At 33.1% G+C, this 24,486-nt stretch overlaps 3 protein-coding genes across 4 annotated transcripts; all 3 read left to right on the top strand.

Moving 5' to 3' along the window:
- The first annotated feature begins 1,166 nt into the window (after positions 1-1,166).
- LOC123898168 (kinesin-like protein KIN-12E) lies at positions 1,167-11,507 on the top strand. Its single transcript, XM_045949058.1, has 22 exons — positions 1,167-1,741; positions 2,087-2,242; positions 2,364-2,447; positions 2,664-2,783; positions 2,979-3,092; positions 3,196-3,288; positions 3,518-3,607; positions 3,721-3,791; positions 3,897-3,971; positions 4,069-4,156; positions 4,785-4,843; positions 5,094-5,157; positions 5,381-5,446; positions 6,094-6,252; positions 6,451-6,555; positions 6,858-7,093; positions 7,486-7,555; positions 7,964-8,008; positions 8,111-8,173; positions 8,824-8,889; positions 8,993-9,072; positions 9,200-11,507. The coding sequence occupies exons 1-22, from the start codon at positions 1,475-1,477 to the stop codon at positions 11,160-11,162; spliced, it is 4,134 nt and encodes a 1,377-aa protein (XP_045805014.1). The 5' UTR covers positions 1,167-1,474; the 3' UTR covers positions 11,163-11,507.
- A 2,430-nt stretch (positions 11,508-13,937) lies between these two features.
- On the top strand, positions 13,938-14,965 carry LOC123898286. Its single transcript, XM_045949201.1, has one exon. The coding sequence runs from the start codon at positions 14,203-14,205 to the stop codon at positions 14,644-14,646; it is 444 nt and encodes a 147-aa protein (XP_045805157.1). The 5' UTR covers positions 13,938-14,202; the 3' UTR covers positions 14,647-14,965.
- A 4,943-nt stretch (positions 14,966-19,908) lies between these two features.
- LOC123897867 (E3 ubiquitin-protein ligase RHF2A-like) lies at positions 19,909-24,217 on the top strand. 2 transcript variants are annotated; one of them, XM_045948661.1, is made up of 9 exons: positions 19,909-20,292; positions 20,593-20,736; positions 20,815-20,861; positions 22,105-22,167; positions 22,290-22,398; positions 22,479-22,858; positions 22,974-23,081; positions 23,179-23,537; positions 23,870-24,217. In XM_045948661.1, the coding sequence occupies exons 1-8, from the start codon at positions 20,284-20,286 to the stop codon at positions 23,489-23,491; spliced, it is 1,173 nt and encodes a 390-aa protein (XP_045804617.1). In that variant the 5' UTR covers positions 19,909-20,283; the 3' UTR covers positions 23,492-23,537; positions 23,870-24,217. The 2 variants fall into 2 exon arrangements, with proteins under 2 accessions (XP_045804617.1, XP_045804616.1); XM_045948660.1 differs by having other exon boundaries at positions 20,163-20,292; positions 23,661-24,217.
- Positions 24,218-24,486: the final 269 nt, after the last annotated feature.

Here is a 24,486-nt window from a genome sequence, read left to right as displayed (position 1 = left end):
TTAAAAGAATTGATAGAACAAGAAAGGATCAATAATGCAGCTTGTCGTTCGTTGTTTTTTTTATTTTTATTTTTTTGTTACAATGAAACATAGAGGATCAGACCTAGGATTAATAACAAGTGTATTTCGTTGTTTTTATTTTTGCTGAAATTGTTCTTGTCCTTCATTTAGGTCTAATTATTTTAAATATATATATATATATATATTATATATATATATATAGAAGATTAACAAAATCCAGTCTTAATATATTTTTTTTACTAAAAATAATATGTTCTTCATTCCAATAATTGATAGAATACATCAGATGCAAGTACAAATTCAACTTCGCTAAAAACGAAAAGGATGAATCTGCGAACAAACTCACAACATCCAAGTTAATAGCATACAACGGCACAATGCCTACGAGTAATATGATAAAATTAAAGTCACCGGAATGTCAATGCTTTCGAATCTGCAACGTTGATGTCCAAATCATTGATTGAATCTGCAATTAATTGAAGTTGATATTTCAATATGAACTAAACAAACACCGTAACACGACGGATAATCCAAAACGCCGCACCATTCGGACGACGACCAACACGCACCACTTAAGGAAGATAAAATGTGAAAATCATTTATTTAAATTAAACGGGAGGAAAATAAAATGCAAATGGGTGATTTTAGGCAAAAAAGACCTAAAACCACCCCCTCACCACTCAAGGAAGAAGAAGAAGAAGAAGGAGACTTCAAGAAAAGAAAATTAGGGCCGACTTATTAATACACAAACTGGCACGACCACACACTTTTTTAATTTTTTAATTTGAACTTCAGTCCCATATAATAAAATCCAGTCTTAATATTTAACGAAAAGAAAAAGCTCAAATATACAATCAAAATAAATATCATCTATGTCAAAAAAAAAATTGTAAAAAACTTAATGTATCTAACGGTGTAAAATAATTGTACACTATAAATCAATAACAATATGATTTATACCACTTCATCCCACAAATCAATAATTTTTTATTGAATGATTGCGTAAAACTATTTTATACTGTGAATGAATGCATCTTCATTAAACTAATTAATAAACATAAACAATAAATATTTAAAAAAAAAATAAAAATAAAACGAAATACACCACCGTGAATAAATGGGGAAGGTAAAGTTAGATCTTTGGCACATGACCAAAAAAAAAAAAAGGTTAGATCTTTGGCTCCATCATCGAAAATTCAAAACTCCAAACCTCAAACGGTCCCAAACTTTGAATTTAAACCCATCTACACCGTTCAAACCAATCATTCTCCACGGTTAGATCACAGAATCTTCTTCTCTCTCATCCACTCAACCCCAATTTTCTTTCTTCTTCATCATTCCCAAATCCACCACACTTCAAATTTCATTTCCCTCTTCATTCATTTCACTTCAAATCCAACTCCAAACTCCATTTCCACAAATCTTCCATCGAAATCGCTCCGTTCACCGCACAATGCCGTTTCTATCAGAGGCTGCAAGTGCAATCAAAAGCAGATTCGGTTTCCAGAATCATCCATCCGAACAACTTTCGCTGATTCAGAACACTCCAGATCTTCTCAAATCAGCGGTTAAGGATAATCTAATTCAAAGCTCTGCAGTTCGTAACATTACCGATTGGGATGATGAAGTTGTTGTTGGACAAAGTAGTGCTGCGGTTTCGTCAATTCAAAGCTTTGAATTGTGTGAAGATCCTTCTTTCTGGAAAGATCATAATGTGCAGGTACAATTTCAATTCTAACTTAGTAAGATCTAATTGAAGCTTTTGTAGTGTTTCTAGAAGCAGTTTTATTCAAATGTTTTTCAATTTTGTGCAATGAATTTTAATTAGGAAATTCGTTAGTCTATTAGATAGCGATTTTTTGCTTTTTGTGAATTTTTTCTTTGATTAAATGAATCTCATAACTAGAGTGTGTGTAGCTATGAATTTGTATTTAAAGATTTTATATTTGATATATCATACATGGTTATGGTTTTTTTTTTTTATCCATATAGTTTAGGAATGGAGTAGGGTTATAACTTGGTTTAAGCTAATTAAGTTTGATTTTGTTTAATTTTTGTGAGCTAGGTTATAATTAGAATGCGTCCTCTTAGTAATAACGAGATATCGGTTCAAGGGAACAGCAAATGTGTTAGACAAGAGAGTTGTCAGACAATTGCATGGACTGGACCTCCCGAGGCACGATTTACTTTTGATCTTGTTGCAGACGAGAATGTTAGCCAGGTAAATTTTTGTTGGTTGAAATTAGAACTATTGTGAAAGTTTAAATGTCAATGCTGTAGTTGTATTTTTTTTCTTTCTCTTTTGAAGCTTGATTTTCCCACTTGCATAACTAATGTAACAGGAGAACCTCTTTAAAGTAGCTGGTTTACCAATGGTAGATAATTGCATGGGAGGTTACAACAGCTGCATGTTTGCTTATGGTCAAGTGAGCCGATATTTTGATTCTCCTGTTCTTGTTATTTTAGTTAGTTTGTTTAGATCAATATTATAGACTTATATTATAGTATATTAAAGTGAGGAAAAAGTGTTTCATATCGTGGTATCTAAAATATGAGAAGATAAAGCTTTTTGTGATCTGTTGTAGATTATTTTACCTTTTTAACAATATTACGATACTGAAAATAATTGTTTATGCATTTAGACTGGAAGTGGGAAGACGCACACCATGCTCGGTGACATTGAAGGAGGAACTAGAAGACACAGTGTCAACTGTGGGATGACACCAAGAATATTTGAGCACTTGTTTTCAAGGATTCAGAAGGTATAATTTGTTATGGTATTCAACAGAGAACATTTTGTATAATACTTTAAGTTTTCACTTTTTCACACTCAAATTGAATTGGTTAATTTCAGTTTTGATATGGGTTAGTCTTAATTTCAGTCTCAATATGCCTCTATTCATGTAGTTATATTTGCACGAATTTAATTTTAGCCTGTTATTGCTGTAATGCACCAGGAAAAAGAGGCACGTAGAGATGAGAAGTTAAAATTCACATGCAAATGTTCTTTCTTGGAGATATACAATGAACAGATCCTTGATCTTTTGGACCCTTCATCTAACAATCTGCAGGTAATTACTAACTATTCACATCACTTCTTCAGTGTTTGAAAGAGGCATTTTATATCATACAACTTTCTGCTTCTTTTTTTTTAAAACAAAAATAATGTGGCAGATAAGAGAAGACAACAAGAAAGGTGTTTATGTGGAAAATATTAAGGAAGTAGAAACAGCTAATGCTCGAGATGTCATTCAGCTACTTGTTCAGGTATGTAATGCACCCACCTTTACTTTTGAGTATTATTTTGGTTTTTGGTTGAAAGTTGAAACTATCTGCCATTTTGTATCACTATTGGGCATTTTGCAATTCCAAAATTGAGAGAAAACAGCCTATATTTTTATTTTTCAGTACAGTTTCTTTAATTTTGCACACGAACCTCATCTCTCTTCAACGTACTTGTTAAAAGACATTCATTACAAGTTATGGTTTTATTTAGGGTGCTGCAAACAGAAAGGTGGCTGCTACTAATATGAATCGCGCTAGCAGCCGTTCTCATAGTGTATTTACTTGCATCATTGAGAGTCAAGTGAGTAATTTATTTATTTATTTTCCTTCTAATTCGTGCAAAAGAGTTGCTTAATATTGTTTTTTGGTTACTAGTATATTATTACGAGACATTAATTACCTATTTGTTGTTAGTGGGAATCTCAAGGTGTAACTCACTTTCGATTTGCTCGACTCAATCTTGTTGATTTGGCTGGATCTGAGAGGTAATTAGTTCGTAAGTGTGTTTATGAATGTTTGGATTCCTGTTATGTCACCATAGTTTGCAAGGGTTGTTTGCCTGTTTACCTATATATCTTTCTTGACATTAGGCAAAAGAGTTCTGGCGCAGAAGGAGAACGCCTCAAGGAAGCTACTAATATCAACAAGTCTCTTTCAACTTTGGGGTCAGTATTGTCATTGACAACTTTAGGTTACTGTATTTTATCAAAGTGGTGTTCCACTTAAAAACTGACCTTGTAGGTGATAATATTATAACTGCAGGCTTGTGATTATGAACCTAGTAAGCATATCGAATGGGAAGTCACACCACGTTCCTTACCGTGATTCAAAGCTCACATTTTTACTTCAGGTCGGTGCCCAAAATTTCTAGATTTGTGTTGCATAGGTGGTCCCAGTTCACAATTAGATTTCAACATCTGAAATATCCTTGCAATAGATATCAGTGTTTTAAAATGGATTAATTACCGGGAAGGAACTGTTATGTTTTTTTTTACATTACCCTTCTATAGTTTTATTATCGTGCAAGTATGCAGTATTATTAATAAATGAGCTATAGAATCAGCAATATGGAGCTAGAAACTTATTGCCTTCATACTGACCTAAGCAGCTGAAAAAAGCTAGTACATACTACGAATCTACGATGTGTTTGTTCATTTCTTTCCTATCTAGAAGTTGGTTCTGAAAGTGAAACTGGAAACTTCGCTAAACTCTAAACCATAAACATTATATGGATGAAAGACCTGGAATAAATATCTTTGCATATTTCATTGTGCAAGTTTTTAGCCGCAATTTTATGCTACTTGCAGTGATATTCTGGCCTAATAGTAATTTAAACTTATAGCGAGTGTTGCAACGGTATCTAAATATCGCTTAATGAATGTTAGGCAAAAAATTACTTACTAGTGCCTGAATTATTTTATAAATAAGGAGCTGCATATGATCGATTAATCTGATCAGTGTTTGTCTTTTCCTTTCAGGACTCTCTTGGGGGAAATTCAAAGACTATCATAATTGCAAATATCAGTCCCTCCATTTGGTCAGTGAATCCCCTTCTTCAATGTTCAAAACGTCTTTGCATATGGACTTGGTTTCTTTTGCATAAAGAGTTTTCGGATCCAGGAATCAACAAGTTTCAATGTTTTGCTTGTTTGTCATATTAACTGGATTCTTTATCTCACTGTCCAATTTTGTATTACCTTTTTTTTCTGTCATTAACCACATTAAATTTATTATCTGCATATAGTTAAATACTTGTATATGTTACTGAAAATTACTAACTCTTGCAGTTGTTCGCTCGAGACATTAAGCACATTGAAGTTCGCACAACGTGCTAAATTTATTAAGAACAATGTATGTCTTTCGTGCTGTTCGTCCTTATTTATTAATTTACTACCACTTTTTGCCTAATATTGTAGATATTGTTTCATTTCAAGTTTGCACTCAAAGAAAGTTAGAAGGTTCTGTTGAGAAATTCTAATATATCAATTCTACTAATGCGAGCTTATTAAACAGTTTTCTTATACAGGTAATCTGTTCAGAGTTTTAATATATTTATAATCTAATTTTTCTTCAGGCCATAGTAAATGAGGATGCCTCAGGAGATGTCATTGCAATGAGACTTCAAATTCAACAACTTAAGGTACTTTAATTTTGATTAATCCTTTCTTTTGTTATGTTATTAATGTCATTGCATAGAAAATATCTAGTGGCCCGTTCTATTTATATTTTTTAAAGACAGTAATGGTTGAGAAATTTGGTTAGTGGCATATCATTCAAGTAAAATAGCGCCTTTATGCATGTCTATTGAATTGGTTATGAGGCGGAGCAAGAGTTTTGGTTTCATTTTTCAGTTTCATATGAACTTTGAAGGTAGTGGAACAGGTTCATCAACATAGATTTCATGTGGTCATCAACATTGATTGTTCATGCCTTTATATGTATGATATGTACTATGTAACCCTTGTTCTACATTCAAAAAAGAGATAAGGCCTGAAAAAGAGGGGTACTTGAGTGAATTGTACATTTGTAGTTGCTGGCCAGTGGCCTCTTTTGCCAGAGGTTGAGTACAATTCTTGGGTGTTCTGACCTATTCTTGCATTGTCTTATTGTTTTCTCTTCTAATACTTGTTGAGTCTATCAGTATACTTGTCATAAAAAAGTGTACGGTGAGCAAATGTATGTTCTTCAACTTTAGTTTCATGCTATGCTAATATACAAGATTTATAAAAAATGTGCTTCTGAACAGATTTATACGTATGTGATTTGTAATGCAATTTCTTTTTCCAGAAAGAAGTGTCCCGTTTGCGGTCTCTAGGTGGTGGAGGGGAAGTTCAGGATAATGACACTTCAATAATTAGCTTTCCAGGTTCTCCGGTATCATCCTTCAAGTGGGAAGGTGCTCAAGGATCATTCAGTCCATTAAATTCTGTTAAAAGGGTATCTCAGGTAGATATTTTCCGTGGCTGAGAAATCATCCAGTTTCATAACTGTTTGCTGAGAAATCATTTCCACACAAAATCGGTGCTTATGTGAATTTTATGTGATCTGTTATCTATGCTTTATATAATATTTTGTATTTTATATAATGTTATGTATGCTGCTAAAGTTTATCTGTCTCTAAAACATCCCATTTGCTTGATGCAGAAAAAAGATTATGAAATTGCCCTTGTTGGGGCCTTTAGAAGGGAAAAAGACAAAGAGATAACATTGCAGGCACTGAGAGAAGAAAATGAAGCGGCCATGAAGCTGGTATATGTGAAATGTAGTATATACTTGTTAATGGTTTTGTATACCTTTTTTATTTGAACGTTTTGATTGAAAAGGAAATCAAAAGACAAGATTTAGGTCCAATTGAATTTTATTTGTTATCAGTATATTTCTAATTTAGGTTATCATAACTTTCTGTTTGGTATTTATGTATAGTGGTGTAAGTTTATAATTAATATTTTTTGTTATAATTTGGAAATTATTCTTTATTATCACAATAGTTCTTGCTTTTTTCGTGGTGTAAATATTTGGAAATTAAATGATTGCAATATTGGATGAATCAGGTCAAACAAAGAGAAGATGAGATACAAGGTCTGAAGATGAGGCTCAAATTTAGAGAAGCTGAAAGAAAAAGGTTAGAAGCAGTTGCCTCTGGGAAGATCTCAGCTGAGACACACTTGCTGAGTGAAAAAGAGGAACATTTGAAGGAAATTGAGGTCCTTCAGGCCAAGGTGGATCGAAGTCAAGATGTAACCAGATTTGCTATGGAAAATTTGCAGCTCAAAGAAGAAATAAGAAGGCATTTTTCTTTTCATTTCTTTTTTAATTAAATCAGAAGATTCAGCACAAATCTTTATTTAACCTTGGTGTTTTCCTTTTCTTGGTATCTCATTCTGACTTCGTGATTATAAGAAAGGATGGGAAATGACTTATTGTGACAAAAAATGAGTACTCAACTATGAACAATATCACATAATTTCTATAATTTGCTTATCACACAACACTAGTATGCAAATTGTTTGAAGCAAGAATATAAGCCTCCAATTTTAACGAGAGAAATAGATTGTCCATTTCCACACAAAGTGGGTGCTTATGTGAATTTTATGTGATCTGTTTTCTATGCTTTATATAATATTTTGTATTTTATATAATGTTATGTATGCTACTAAAGTTTATCTGTCTCTAAAACAGGTTGAAGTCATTTTATGAGGGAGGTGAGCGGGAAATGATGAATGAACAAATCATGGTACTCCAAAACAAGGTAGGGACGAAGGAGGGATGTTTTTGTACTGGTTCATTTTAGTTTCTAGTCAATCTCCCCCTTACTCATTTATCTTTTGCTGAGAGTCTTACATTGATTGTGATAGGATATGAGTATGGCCTACCTTATAAGTTGGGTTTGTCGGGTTGAGTTAGGCCTAATCCAAATTTTAAGATGGTATCACACTCTAGATGTTTTGTTCTGGGCGTGAAGGGATCAGTGTTACAAGTCCCACATTAAATGTGATATGGCCTGAAAAAGTGTTATAAGTGACATTCCTCCATTTATAAACCGGTTTTGTAGGATTGAGCTAGCCTTAACCCAAATTCTAAGATTTCCTTTATTCTTTATAAAGTGTCAGTCAATCTTCCTCCATTTTGATTGTGTTTTCTTCACATCTATGTGCAGTTGTTAGAAGCATTGGATTGGAAATTTATGCACGAACCTGATATGGTAATGGCTCAGGTTTTCATAGTTTTTATTGTAATGATTTTTTCCTTCTGTCAAAATGGAACTGCAAACATTGAAGCTGACCTACTCTTTTGCAATTGCTAGAAAACAAATGCTGACTCAGTGATGGAAGACTTAAATAACGACGGTGGTCTTATTTCAAAACAGGTTAGAATAATGAATTATTCTGCATGCTTATTCACGTTAGAAGTTGTGCATAGTGCTTTCCATGATTTTTTTACCTCGACATAGATGTAAAATAGAGAAAGCCTAGAAGGTTTTGATTGTGCAATTTACAAGGTTTTCAGACTAGCAGATGTTCATGAATGAACTTGTCTATATATCACCAACATTTTAAATAAATGTATTGCACTTTGGTATTGTATTGCCCATGAGATTTTGCTCGATTTAGCTTTGTAGAATAAATAAATGTAGGAACATTTTGAATGTTCTGAAAGCGTCACACAGTGTCAATCAACGAATACTGGTGCTCAACTGTTAGAGTAAAGCAGCTTTGAATTTACTTTATATTTGTTGTCTTCACGTTCATCTTTTTACTTACTTCCCAAGAGCAATACTTAGATCCTTTTTGGTTTGACTATTTGAGTCACCCCACAATGATCATATTTTGGATATTCTTGGGGCATGCATGATGCATCAATTTGATCATACGGCCACCAATTAAATAAGGATGCCTAGTAATTATCTATATGTTTGATATGTTAATTAGATTATATTGTATTTTTGTGCTTGCTATCATTTAAAGTTTTTCATTTATACAACTTATTTATTTAATTCGTGCTAATATGTGTCTTCAGGAGCCAAGTCCAAAGTCACGTTGGCAGTCTACTCTTCGGGAGGAAAATGAGTTTCTCCGCATTCAGGTCTAGACCATTCTAGTTTGTACCATGTTTTTTGCTCAATTCAAGTTTCATGTCAAATATCTGTCATTTTCTCTCTGACTTCATATAATGTTATTTGTGGCAGGCTATACAAAACCAAGCAGAAATGGACACAATTCGGAAGAAGCTTGAGGTTTGCCTTGGAGAGAAAGAAAAATTGGAAAGGTATTGTTTTCTCTCACATTTTTCACATAAATAATTTTGCAATGGTTGATTTGTAAATTTAAATTGATGATTTAAATAATTTTTTTCCTTGACACTTTTTCTGCATACGCATGTGCTTCTGTTGCAGGCAAGTTGATGATTCGAAAGCAAAATTTGGACAAGAAAAAACTCAAATAAGTGAAACAACTACAGAAGAAAGGGAGCAAATTGACCCTCCATCAATGACTGATATTCCCGTCAATAACATCAATGGTCAAATGGAACTGAAGACAATGGTTGATGCTATTGCTGCTGCTAGTCAAAGAGAAGCAGAGGCTCATGAGACAGCAATTATCTTGTCAAGGGAGAATGAAGAGTTAAGAGTCAAGATTAGAGCCCTGCTTGAGGATAACAGTAAATTAATTGAATTATATGAACAAGCTACTGCTGAAAATAACAGAAAGAGTGAAGAGGAGACCGCATTGAAAAGAGTGATTGAGGATCTCCAACATCAGCTCATGGAAGTCAATGAAGAAAACGATAAGTTGATGAGTTTGTATGAAAGAGCCATGCAAGAGAAGGATGATCTTAAAAGATTGTATGAAAGAGCCATGCAGGAGAAGGATGATCTTAATGAAAGAGCCATGCAGGAGAAGGATGATCTTAATAGATTGTATGAAAGAGCCAAGCAGGAGAAGGATGATCTTGAAAGAATTCTTAATTGTTCTGGACTTGAAAGAGTGGAAACTAAAGGAGAATTGGACTGCGTGGAAAAGTTTGTTGAAGTTGATGAAGGGGAAAGAGACTTGGGAGTAGGATCTGTTTCCGAGGAAGCACAAGATATAGATGATAATAGATATGATGACAAACCTACTATATCTGGGTCTGATTTATGCCTTGAGTCAGATGGACATGAAGAAGAAAAGCTCGTAAAGGAGGATAATGAGGTTGATATTCTGGTCAACACTGAAAAGGACACTGAGTTGTCAAATCTCAAGGAGACAAAGTTATCCATGGAATTAAATTGTGCTAAAGAGAAGCTTGAAAGAGTAGATGAACAAATCTTAGATGCTGTCAGAACACTTGGCTGCGCTGAAAATGAAATTGTCCAGGTTGATGAGCTCTATAAAGAAATTCAAGTGATAGAACATGATATTAAGGCCAAACATCAGCAGTTTAAATCCTTGAACCTTGAACTTAATGAAGCACATAATAGAAAAACTCTAGCTGATAAAAAGTTATCTGCGCTCAAATATTCATTGTCAAACTTTATGAAGCATGGGTCATTTTCTTACTTTGAGCAACGGGAAGCAAAGGCAAGAGCAGCTGTGAAAGACTTGGCGTCTCAAATTGAGCGAAAGAAAGGGGAGTTAGCTGCTCTTCAAGTCTCCAAACAAGGGTTGGAAAATGCTGTAAAGAAGAACCAAGAATCTGAAGCTGAATTAGCCAGAAATATTGCAGGCATCAAATCCAAATTGGAGGAAGAGAATCGCAAGCGTGAAGGCGAAAAGGTTCTCTTCGCTATTGATAACACACAGAATGTAGACTCCTCATTGAAAAGTTGGCAATTTAGTGGTAAAGCATTTGATTTACTCAAGTTAGAAGAAGAGAAAACAAAGCTACAAGCAGAGATGAAGCATTCTCAAGAAAAGTTCAGTGTTATTAGAAAGGAACTGGGCAATCTAAACAAGAAGGCAGCAAATGTAGAAAGTCAAATACAAGCTATTGGACTGGAAATACAGCAAGGTTTGAGGAGCACAAAGGAAAAGGAGCTTTCACTTCAACGCGCGACAAATGAAAAAGAAATGTTCTTCGAGTTTAGAGATAATGGAATGTTGGAAATGGAGCATTTGATCATTAATCTTCAACAATGTGTATTTGAATATGATCTAAAGGAGGCTGAAACAAAGATTCTAGGGGATGAATTGCAAATGGACTTTTTAAAAGCTGAAGAATTACAAACATCCATGGTCATTGCTGCAAATAGCAATTTCTTATCTTCCATGTCATGTGTAGGAACATTTGAGAAGGTAGAAGAGCAGATGAAAAATCTAAGGGTATCCATTCAGGAGACAAAATTATTGTTGGAAGGCATTTCCCATGCCACCTAAACTATTTCATTATGTAACTAATTCTTTAGTTTATTAATCAAAGCATGTTGTTTTGTTTAACGTTCATTATGGATCTGCATGCAAACAAATTGACCCCACGTTTTTCTAACTTGTGAAAGAACAACTTGTGGCTTTTGTCCAACCTTCATCTGGCCCTGTGTCGTTGTGTCCCACTGTTTAAAGTCATTGCAAATATTTAAAATCTGTGTAAAGGACTGTTCCCTTTCTGCTTGTCCTCTTGTGGTAGATAGTCCTATAAGCTTTAAGCTTTAGGGAAATAAATGTAACTAAATGACATTTCAATTGGTTATCGTCCTGACTCCTGAGTAGTCCAGCTGTTATAAATGATGTATTTTTATATGGTGTTGGAATATAGTGTCAAATTTTAGTGATTGTCATTGGTGTTGTTGGAATTCTTCCTTTGTGAGTTTGGTTTTGCGGACTGGGTTCGTCTTGTGCTATGATATTGTATAAAATTTCTTCCTAATGTAATGTTTAGTTTCTTTTATGTTCAAAGGAGCAGAAGAAAGATATAATTACACGTCCATTTGTTTACTTTTGACGTTTGCTGGATCATTTGACTAATACGATATCAAACACTTGACATCAACTACATTCCTTCAAACTGATGGTTGGGTGCTCCTTAATATAGATGGGGGCTATTAAAGATGGTTGTATTGCGGGTTGTGGTGGCCTCACTCCTTGGATTTAGTGGGGAGGATCACTAAGATTTATTTTCAGACGAAGATTAAGCATCAATAAACAAGTGAATTCTTCACACAAAAAACACTTCCTAAAGAAGTTTAGTATTTGCAACTTGCAAGTTAAGTTTCATGACTAAGCTTTGTGAAAGAAAACAATTTATTAAGAGTATTTTTCATTTCAATTGACTCGTTAAACTCGCTGTGTTCAATTTAATCTCCACATAATAATATCCGAGGCAAAATTTGTAAAATCATCTTAGTATTTTGTATTTTTTTATAAATGCATTGCATTACATACTTTAAAAGTCACACACATGAGGTTTCTTTCTCTCAAATAAAAGCTTATAACCATACATATATATGAAAGGGTGGATGGTGAAACGAAGAAAAATTACACAATCTAGTAATTTTTTTTAATACATTTGTCCTTTAAAAAAACAAATCGTTATTGTGAGTCATTATATGTATGTATGAGAGTAACCTTAAAAAGAAATGTATATGAGAGAGTGTATGATGATACACTTGATATGATAGCTTAATGATAAAAATTTAACAGTTTAGCCATGTAACTGTAACTTCAAAGTACATCTTCAAATTTCATTGTAAAACCATCATAAAATATGTACTAGTACTATTTAAATTTATAATTTATAAAAAAAATTACCTTCCCCAAATATATATATATTTTTTTAAAATAGGGTGGATGGTGAAATGAAGAAGAAACTTTTTATACCAATAATAATAAAATAAAATGCACAACCTTAGTAACCCGAAAGAACGCACGACCTTTTAATTTAACTTACTCCATAGTATGAAAGATTAAATTCACTTATTTATTTACTCGAGTACATTTCGGATTTAGATTTTTTTTTCTCTCCAATTCTTTTTTTTTTTTCTTTCTTTTTTGTATGTTTCTTTCTCATCATTTCTTTTCTCTTATCATCATTTGTTTATTTTTTATTTTTAATTTCTCTCTTCACACTCAGAAAACAAAAAACTGCACTCATGTGGTTTATGAGAGGATCTAAATCCCACTTCATTTATCTATCGAAAAAGAGAGGGATGGTATGTAACAAAAAAAAAGAAAAAGACGGATGATTTTGGATATTTTCTATATGAAATCACTTTTCTTTATTGTTTTTCTGGAAAATGTTAGAGAAAAAATAATATGCACTGACAGTGTAAAATTATTTTACACTGTCAACCAATGATAACCATATATTCCGCCACATCACTTAATTTTCTTCATATGATATGGAAGTTTGATGATTTCTTATTGCATGACCGTGTAAAAAAAAATTACACTGTTAGTACATCTCCATTAAACTCGACATACATGTTAATGAAGTAAAAATAAAAATATATTTTGAAATTTGTGCATTTATCTTCTTAAACATTAAATTTTTAACATTAAATATGTATTTTAAGAGCATATGTCAACATGATATTAGTTGTTAAAGGCCCCTTATTCATGTTTCTAAATTTGTATATCATTGTTTAAAGGAGAATGTTAACATATGTGCCTTTAAGGGCACATGTTAAGAAGATAAATGTGGAAAAAATTTATTAAACTTGTGGTGTATTTAATTCTGTGAACATTAAATTTTTTGTATTATTAAATACTATGTTTCTATTTTTAGGTAGCTTAACATGTGCCCTTATAACACAAATTAACATGCCCCTGATAAACCATAATATTTAATGAGTTGATGTTGATTTCTCACTACCAACAAAACAATTCATATTATCATATATATCTATCAATCATTTAATAAAACATGAATTGATGTAATAAATTTAGAATTTAATTTATATGTAGCGTCAGTATAAAATTATTTTATACATGCATCCAATAATATACCGACACATCATGTATTTTATTTTTAATTGATATGTCACATTCATTAAATATTGTGGCAACGCATCATTGAATGTACGTGTAAAAAATCTTTACACCACCGACCGTGCATGTGAATTAAACTCATAAATTTAGTAGTATTGCATAAAAAATTTGATTCCATAAAATATTTATGAATTTTTCGGTGGTGAGAATCCAAGTAACAAAATGGAATATAAATAGAAACAACACCACACAAACAAACCATGTTCATCTATTTTCATTCCTATAATAATAATAATAACTTTTTCTCTCATTTCCACTTTTCAATCTCCCCCAACCATTTCCCCCCCATTTCACAAATCACACCTCCCTCCTTTCTCCTCCAACCCCCCATCCTCTCTACTCGCTCAAATGCCTCGCCGTCGTCGTTCTCACATGCCTCCATTTCCACCTCTCTAATCTTCCCCCACCCTGATCTCTTTCTTCTTCCGTTTCAATGACTCACCAACAACAACCACAACTCGCTAATCGCAGCCGCCGTGTCGGTGAAGTCGCCGGTAATACAACGGCGGAATGCGCTGCAATCTGCTGCTGTGTACCTTGCACGGTGATGGACATGGTGGCTCTAGCGACCTATAAAGTCCCTGCGTGTTTGTGGAAGAAAGCGGTTCAAAAGAAGAAGAAGAAACGGTTGCAGAAGAATCTCAAGAAGATTAAGAAAAACGAGACAACGTTATTGGATCATAAAAAGCCCAATGGGCCTGGGACTGGGCCTGAAACGGTTATTGTTAAGCCCAATTTGGAAGAGCATTTCGAGGAGACGCCGGAGGATGATGTTAAATTAGAAGAGATGTGGGCCCGGTTCAATGTTAACGGTTTTTGGAGGAGTGAGTCTCAGAGACAAGAACCGGAATTGCAAACCGGAGAAAAAAACCGTTAGTGCTGTTTTGTAAATTTGTAAAATGCGAATTTGCATCGAGATTTCTGATATCTAAAAAAGAATTCAATGCTTTGTTTACATTTTATGGAGTGTGATGTAGAAATGCAATCATTTATATGTTTTAAGGGTAAGATAGTAATGAATATGATGCAAGTCTATCACTATCTTCTAACTCAAACAAGAAATTGGGTTTGGTGTTGTCATGAATTATCATGTCAAAGTCATTTAATGTCTTTTTGCCAATTCATTGTTTCTTAGGGTAGTAGGTAAGTTGTCTCTATTCAAAAGAAAATGAACTCATTTTGGTTTACTCTTTTCATTTCACAATAATTCTTCTATCTATATTAATAAAACACTTTCGATCTCTTGAAACTGTTCCGAAGTCAGTTTAGGATTCGGTTGATGTTCTGACATCCCGAATCGAGGTGACTCTAAACTCAGCTTTACCTACCTCTTTAGTTAAAGAGAGAAGATAAAGACTTTAGAATCAATCGGATGTGCAAGTTTTGCGTAGACACAAACATAAATAAATAAGTATTTGGACAAACATACATAAGTTTACAAAGTCATTGTGTATTTTACATATAATCACCTCAAACTAGTAACAAAGAGCTATTTGAAATCGAAATTGCAACAAAGACCTTTGAGTTGCCTTTTCTCTTGTTCCACCGTGTGACACCCTTTCATATCTTACCTTCCTCCACCATGTTGAACAATGAAGCCTTTCTTTTTTTTCTTTTTTTGTTTTTGACCACCGGTTGAATCTGGTTCGGGGGTCAGTTCTGGCATCAAGTGGTTTCAGCCCCCTCCCGATCGCAATTACGGGGGATCGAACCGCGGTTCTCTCTACCAAGTTCAGCGCCAATCACCACTGAACTAACTAACGATTGGTTAAAGAAGCGTTTCTTTATTCCCTTTCATTTCGACCAAAGTAGCTTCCTAAATAGTCAAGTAAAATGTATAATTTTAATAATTTGATTAGCTTTTTATAAAATAGTTAGTTCGTTTGCTTACTATACTTAAGGTTCGATTAATGTCGTGCTTAATAGTTGTTCCAATTTTTGATCTAGATGAATTTATTTTGATTTATTTAGGAATCTTTTAGGGCCCGTTTGGTACGCAGGATAGGATAGTGACAGGATAGGATATACAACAGGATAGTGATAGGATATGATATCAGCAGGATAACAGTTATCCTCAGTTATCCTATCCTGTGTTTGGTGCACACAGGATAACAAACATGATAACTGTTATATCATATTTTTAATACATATTTGTTCATACCAATATGATAAGATACATAACATATTTAAATGACAAAATTACCCTCGTAAAACAATTGTTATTTGTTAAAAATTATATTGTAATACTTTGAATTTTATAAATAAAAATATAAATAAGTAATTGTACAAAAAGAAAAAGTAATCAAATAACTTTAAATTTTAAATACAAATCATGAGAAAATAAACAAATTAAGTTTTTTATATGAATCATGATCAAATAAATAACTCAATTATACATGTTAGATAAGCTAAATAAATATATGATATATGTAAATAATAAAACTACCATTGCAAAAGAATTATATTTAAGTTGTTATTAAATTTAAATTAATATTCTTATTTTGCAATTTTTTAATAATTATTTTAATTTAAAATATTGTAATTTTAGGAGAATTTTGATTTTTTAGATTATATAAATTACAAAATTACCCTTGTGAGAAAATCACATATATATTTAAAAATTAATTATTTTATTATTAATTTACTATCAAATTATTTTATTAATTTTCAATTTTTTATTTTAAAATATATTTTATAGAATAAATCAACGATTTTTTTTTTCTTATCCTATCATGCTGGTGACCCAGCTCAAATTCAGGATAAGGATTTTAACTAGAGAAACAGGATAGGATAAGCTTCAGGATTAAGTTATCATATCCTGTTGTGTCACCAAACACTGGATTGAGACAGGATATGATATAGTTATCCTATCCTGTCTTTTATCCTGTACACCAAACGGGCCCTTATTGTTTTTATGTACAAATGATAAACCACTTTTCTGTATAATTTATATGAATTTTAGATATAGTTCAATATATTTTGTGTTGTTTTTATTTAGATAATTACTCATTTTAGCTTTATTTTATATAGATGGGAAAATAGGAAAAAGAATCGAAAAAACTATTATTTACAAGCTTGTAGTCACTCATGAAGGAAATGATTATGATAGTGTAATATGAAGAGAATGAAGGCAACAAAAATGGTGGTGTTGGTTGCAATTTTGTTCCAAAAACATCATTGGATGGTCTTGATGATATTCCTAAAGCAAACTTTTGCCAAGTAACTATTGAGGAATGAGTACAAGGAGTACCTTATCGAAAGTAAAGACTAAAGTGAACAATCCCTAAAGAGCCTAAGAAACAATACTACCTAAAAATAAAATCCATCCAATCCATCCGATCAACACTAGTTTACTATAAGCAATATGTAATGATGAGTGGAGTAGTGCGACTCGGATCTTTGCATTCGAAAATTGATGCAGTCATGTAGTCAGTAAATTTCAAACCGTTCGATCTTGATCGGACGATCCAGATATCATCTTAAAATTTTATATTAAACAAAAATGAAAATTAACTTAAAATTCGAATCTTCTAATCTTAATCAGACGACTCAGAATCACTGACTGCATGCAGTCCGACTACATTGAATCCAATTCCAGAGTAGTGGAGTGAACAAACATTTATAGAAGCTTGTGTTGAGGATAATTTGGAAAATCCAATTAGAGCAAGAAACCAAAGGGTATGTTGGTGCATCGTCGTCACAAAAAAATGTAAAACACCAAGAAAGGTGAAATTAAGGTAAAATTTGCTTATAAAGTATCACAAAGGTGAGTATAATGTGATGTAACTATCAATTAAGTTATACTTACAAGAATAATTTTATGATTTTGCTTCTATTTTATTAGTTCATTATTTTTGGAATATAATAATTAAGTAAAGGGTCTAACTAACATTTACATTAAAGGCACATGTTTTTTTTAGACAACTCAACTCATTATTAATCGGTTGTTTCTCAATATAAGAAGGAATCAAATAAATAACATCATGCTTGCTTATAAAAAAAAAAAAAAACATCACGCCTAACTATTTTGTTTTTGATATTGAAAAAATATTTTTCTAAAAAATTAGAACTGAAGATTTTATTGGCTGAGTCGCGTACTAGGTCGTTCTCTTTAAGACGTTTCGCGGTACTGCTCAAATTATGCAAAGCAGACAATCCAACCGCGTCGTCCCAGGATAAAACAACCTTGTTCAACACAAAACCGATCAAGTACTGCACTGTAATGATCGGAGAAGGAACACCTTCTTGAATGGTTCTACAAAACCACTCGAAAATTGATACAACAATATCAATCTCACTGATACAACAATATCGGTGCTGGTACAACAATACCAGTTCACAAAACCAATGAAACACAGAAGAAAGAATAATTTTTTCGATGAAAAAATTACGTGGAAGAGAAGAGAATTATGTATATAGAACAAGGCTTCAAATGAGATCGGTGTTTTGATGTTTTATGAATTCTTGTTCTGTGTATTTGTTACTGAAACAAGGAAGAATGAATTATATATGTTGTGTTCTATTCTAAAGAAAAATAAGGTTCGTATATAGAAGAAAGCTTTGGCCAATGAAGTGGAAAATTGTAACGTTGGAGACAAACACTAATGCACTATAATGTGCACTATTATGTGTGGATCAATGCAGTAATGGAAGAATCCGTTTTCAAACGGAACGAAATCAAGTTGGCTATTATGCTGAGTCAGCACTAAGTGGCTCCTTTGTCCAACTTAATTAACTAGAAAATTAGTTAATTTTGTGAATAAGAAATGTTAGACACATTGGGATATATACACACTACTAAAGAGAGTGTTCTAAGCAATGTGATATTTTTTTTCCCACTTTTTTTAATTCACACTACTTAGTTCCAAGTCCTGTAAGACCAAAGTTTTCATCCCATTTTATTTCCAATCACAATGGATCAACTTCCACACATTAAATGAACACAAACAAGTTCATTTTTCCAACAAACTAAGAATTGGCCGCTTTAGCTTATAAGCGAGCATGTGTTAAAGAATATAAAAGTAGTAGAGTTTGTATTAAAAAATACAACATTTTAAATTTTAAAAGATGAATGCAACCCAACTTTTAAGAAGAATATTTTTATATTAAATTAAATTCTTTATTATGTGACTTTATAACACATGCTATCACGCGTCTTAAATAAAACATTAGAATAAAATCCATCTATGAACTAAAGTTTTGTATATGATTCTTGTTGTAAATAATTCTGATTCAGACTTTATTTACTTTTCAGTTAAATTTTGGATTACCAATTTACCATGATCCTCTTTCTCTAAAATATCATAGGTTAAATTAAAAAAAAAATTGCATTTGTAATGAAGCATATTATGAGGAAGCTAATGCCCTAGAGAATAAAATTGTTCTCAATCTAACTATCCTTCCTAAAAAAGATAGAATTAACATTGCGAACTTCCTTGGATGTTTTGTAGCAGGATTTGCCACATGTTTTGAATACTTCTCCAAAGCTTGGAAATTTGGAATCACGCCATAACTTGTCAAACTCCAACATCTCATCCAATTTTTTTAAATTGACTAATTGATTTTTTTTTATTATTATATTGTGTAAATCTATGTTGACGTAAAGGTTGCGGTGCACACCGTGATGATATTATGAAGGGACGACCAAACCCAGTACAAAATGCGCGTAAGCTGAAAGACTCGTCAATGATTTTCTATGAGAATGCCACGTGTCATAACCACAGTTAGTGGTGGACCAAGACTTATTAGCTAAGGGTAATGTTTGCTGACTCTGTTGTTGATGGTTTCTTCAAAGTTTAAAAAGTACAAATATTTGGTAAAAAAAAGTAAAATAAAATCAAACAAATAAAAAAACCATATACTTAATTAGAATCAAATGATCAATAAACTTTCAATAAGAATTATTATTTGAGAGAATTTAAATTTTGATTTGTAAATTTTTTTAAATTATCACCCCAAAATATTGTATTGTAATAAAATAAATAATTGAAGAAAATTTAGATAAGATGATAAAGGATTTCAAGTCAGTTTAAATTGAGTCAATTTAAGCTATAAAAATGTAACCATATTAAAAATTTCCTTTATATAAAGTTTTATTACCACGATTGTTTTTAAGTGGATTAATGACTAATTTATTACTACGATTGTTTTTTCACCACCATTGATTTGAGGATCAATTGCGGCATCAAGTGATTTTAGCTCATTCCAGATCGCAGTTGTGGGGAGATCGAACTGCGATTTTTCATACAAAATTCAGTACCAATCACTATTGAATCAACTAACGATTAATATTTATTATCACGATTATATTGACTCGAAAGATTAATCTTTGCGGTTACAAGAAGATACCAATTGTTACCAAAAAGTTAAAGGAAGAGTAAAAGCTTTAACAACAACAACACCCACACACTCCACACTTCATACCTTACATCACCGCACCAAACAAAAGTCTCTTTCCCTCTTTCAAACTCTCTAGGGTTTCCTCTATTCGCATCTCGATTTTCCGATTTTCTCCATGGACGAGGTAACACCAACCAATCAATCTTTCACCCTTTTCATATCACGATTCTTACTTTCATCCGATTTATTCTATTCATTTCTCACTGATTACTTGATTTTCCCCCCTTATTACAATTATTATTATTTTTCTTGTGTTTTGTTCTGATGAATCAATTTTGTGAATTAGCTTGTGTGTATTGAATCTTGATTAGTTGTTTATTCAATTTTGATTTTTCTGGAATAAAAAATTGTTTTTTTTTTATTTTTTATTTTCTGATGGTGAAATGATGTTTGATTGTGTTTTTTTTTGGGGGGGGGGTTTTAGGTTCCTGTGATTGAAGAAAATGAAACAAAGTCTGAAGCGCATTTGACTTCTGCTGCTGCTTTTGTGGAAGGTGGAATTCAGGATGCTTGTGATGATGCTTGCAGTATATGCCTTGAAGCTTTTATTGATAGTGATCCTTCAACGGTATGGTTTTTTATGTGTTGTTAATTTAGCTGGCTGTTATGGTTGATCGTGATCACTGACACTGTCGTGTTGTTGTAGGTGACGAGTTGCAAGCATGAGTTTCATCTTCAATGTATTCTGGAATGGTATTGCCTTTTGGATTCATTGTTAAATCTTTGATTCGGTCTTGTGGGATTAATTTTGATGGTTCAGGATTTTATGGTATCAATGACTATGTGTGTTTTTGCTTGATTATTATTGCAGTAAATGTTCTTGTTATAGAAGCTGTTAAGCTTTGTGGAGACTAATTGGGTTTCCTTAAGTGACAATTTTATGTGGTTTTGTATTTTCGAGTAGACCTTAGTGACACTAGAAAAGGGCCTTGTGATTTATTAAATGTTTTTTCGGATCCTAATTTTGAAGGAAAACTGGCTTTGTAAAGATAGGCTAAACTCAATTTGAGCTGGGCTATTAGTACCAGGTGATAGATAAACGAAAAAAAAGTATAATATATGAGGTTAGGTTTTTGGAAGTAAGTTTGACTTTGAAGAAAACAATCCTGGCGTTGCTTTTAGTAAATCATAAACATAGATGCGAAGATGTGTAACACCTGGTGGTTTAGTGTGTCAATTTCAACGGTTCTTAGGGTTTATGACATGTTCTGACCAATCGAGATTACTAGCTGCCTTGATCAGATTTCTTCTTATTCAAGGTTGTCAAACGATCAAGTGTCATGCCCATCAAATCTTTTAAACCACAAACCAGTAAGGACTGAACTTTCATAATTTCACATCCTGTTTAGATTTTAAATAATGTTTTTCCAACATTCGGTAATGTAGATTGGAATAACAGTAACTTAACAGTAGTATTCCAGGAGAGAGTATCCTCTCAAGTACATTTTGTGTCCAGTCAAATCCAAGCCCTACATTTAATTATCATCATAATTATAATTTTTTATTTAGAAAATGGATGGTTAGATTTTACACTGAACCTCCTGCAGTGGAAACTGCACGGGAGGGAATCCAGTCTCGTATTCCAGAATCAAAATTTCAAACATTATACATTTGTTAGTTCCTATATTGGTTCCTTTACGTTGAAAATGCTTTTCTAATTGGGTTTGATTATATATATTGCTATCCGAGTGAAATGCTTCTCAAAACAAAGACATTGTTTTGCAATATTTATATTTTTACATTTCTTGTTTTTAGTTTTGCATTCTTTAATAGTTATCCTGTTTGTGTTATATGAAAATCGGCTGTCCTCAACACCGTCAATTTTAACACCGTATTGATTGAAATATTTTGGATCATTTTTTGTCCGGAGCATTTGGCAAATTGGAAATGCTTGTAGGGTAGGACTTTGTCATGAATTCTTACTTTTATCTTGCAGGTGTCAAAGGAGTTCCCAGTGCCCCATGTGTTGGCAATCTATCAGTCTCAAGGATCCAACAGGGTTTGTAATTTTCTCATTGTTGTTTATATACTTTATTTTATTATTATTTTGGCTCCTGGCATTATTTGTTTGCTATAATTATTTATATACTTTTTTTTACTTTATGTCTTTGCACTTTGCAGCCAGGAATTGCTCGAGGGAGTTGAAAGAGAGAGGAACTTTAGGGTCAATCCGTCTAGAAATGCTACAATATTTCATCATCCAACACTGGGGGATTTTGAGTTACAACATGTTAGTAGTCTAAAAGTGCTACTTTGGAAGTATATTTGTACTGTTATCATCCATGATGTAATATTTTGTTTCTCGTACAGTTGCCAGTTGGAGCAAATGATGCTGATCTTGAAGAGCGTATAATCCAACACTTAGCTGCTGCAGCAGCAATGGGGCGAGCACGCCATATTGCTAGAAGGGAAGGCCAGAGAAATAGGTCATCAGCTCAAGGTCGCCCACAGTATTTGGTATTTTCCGCTCATCCTAATTCACCTCCCATGGCTGCTGCTTCTTCCTCTCCACCTCAGAGAGGGGATGGTGAATCAACTCCTTCTATCACTCTATCTCCAACTTTTTCGACTGGAGAAGAACCACCACAGCTTACTTTAGTTCACCCAGTTCAAACCGACCAGGTTTCTGCTTCAGGATCCGGGTCTATGGCTCTTGCTACTGACAATCAGGGATTATCTTATAACAACAGGTAATGATTTTCCATTTTGAATTTCTGGATCTTCTTTTAATGTTTCTAAGTTAATAGTTGTCTAGTTTTCTAGTTGTTGACACTCTTATTGGTTATGTCTTCAAACTTTAAACAGGAGATCTCCTAATCAGTCTTCTCCAAGTAGCCAAGACAGAGCAGGACCATCAGATCTCCAGTCGTTTTCAGATTCTCTGAAATCAAAACTAAATGCCGTGTCTACAAGGTAGTTGGATGACGTGACTATTCTTTGTAATGTGTCTGTTTGATACAGTTGAGTCCTCCCATTGTAACTTGAACTTCAAATTTTTCCTGTCTTTAAGATACAAAGAGTCAATTTCCAAGAGCACAAGAGGGTGGAAGGAGAGGTGGTTCTCACGGAACAGCTCTGTAACTGATCTTGGATCTGAAGTTAGGAGAGAAGTTAATGCAGGGATTGCAACTGTGTCACGAATGATGGAACGCTTGGAGACCAGAGACAATAATACACCCAGTAGCAATTCTTCTCCAAGTAATTCAGAGGATGGTCCAGTTCAGGAATCAAATGATCGGCATTTAACAGACACTGAAAGGGACAGTCCTTTGATAGACAATAACACCAAAACATCTTGCACTGCAGGTTCTAGTTCAAATTAAGCATATAAATGGACTTGCTTGAACTCCAATCTGTTTTGTCCTAAAGGTAAAATCTTAACTATACTGATTGATTTTAGTTGTTTAAAATGAGAATTGCACATGTTCTGATTAGTAACTCATCAAAACAATTTATTTTTGTAATCCAATGACTGCCGCATTTCTTTTGTAGATATTGTGTTTCTCTTTGCTGGCTTTTCCTATTTTATCCATTGTCTGCATGGACCTACAAACACGGATGTTGTCTTGATTTTCCATTTGCTGTTGAATAGTATACTCAATTATGTTTCAGCAGGAAACTTGATTTGATTTTGTTGTTTAGCGAAGCATGTCAAATATTTTCAAATATTACTCTGCTGATGGATTTTTCTATCATATCAGTTAGGAATAGAGTTGACCATTACTGGATTGAAATTCTGTGGATGTGGTGCATTGCCTATTGGCTGGCGCAGAAGTGATAATCCTTTGATCTACAAAAGATGACCGACAATTGTGATATTGAAAGTAATAAAGAACTTAAGGAAAAAAGCAGCTGTGGTCTCATTTGTTTGAAACTCAGGAATGTTTATGTGATTGTATATTTGGTTCACCTTGTAAACTTATTTATAGATATTTTTTAGATATCTTTACATAAAACACCATGTCTCTTCGACCTCAAGATATGCGTGTTTAAACATACCGTTAATGGGACACAAAGTAATACTCATAAATTCATAATGTGTTAAAATTACGTTTGATTGTTAAATGCTATCAATAATGTGGACAGTGCACTCTACTCAACCAATAGTCATTGGTACCTTTCTGCTGCATGCCACCCTTCTTTCTAGCTAGTCTTCACTATTATTGAACTTCTGATGAAGTGGTATGAAATCATTTGTTGAAAAATCCATTTGATTGTTACTCGAACTCGCCGAGGGTTCCACAACTCTAGGAAAGGTGTTCTAGTGCAATTTGTGGAGAGAGATGTGTGCTTTTTCACCATTGTTGATAATTACATT

Source organism: Trifolium pratense, linkage group LG7 (genome assembly GCF_020283565.1).
Source record: "Trifolium pratense cultivar HEN17-A07 linkage group LG7, ARS_RC_1.1, whole genome shotgun sequence".
Taxonomy (NCBI): Eukaryota; Viridiplantae; Streptophyta; class Magnoliopsida; order Fabales; family Fabaceae; genus Trifolium; species Trifolium pratense.
The sequence above is the reverse complement of the archived record's forward strand: the minus strand, read 5'-3'. Positions and strand labels throughout refer to the sequence as shown.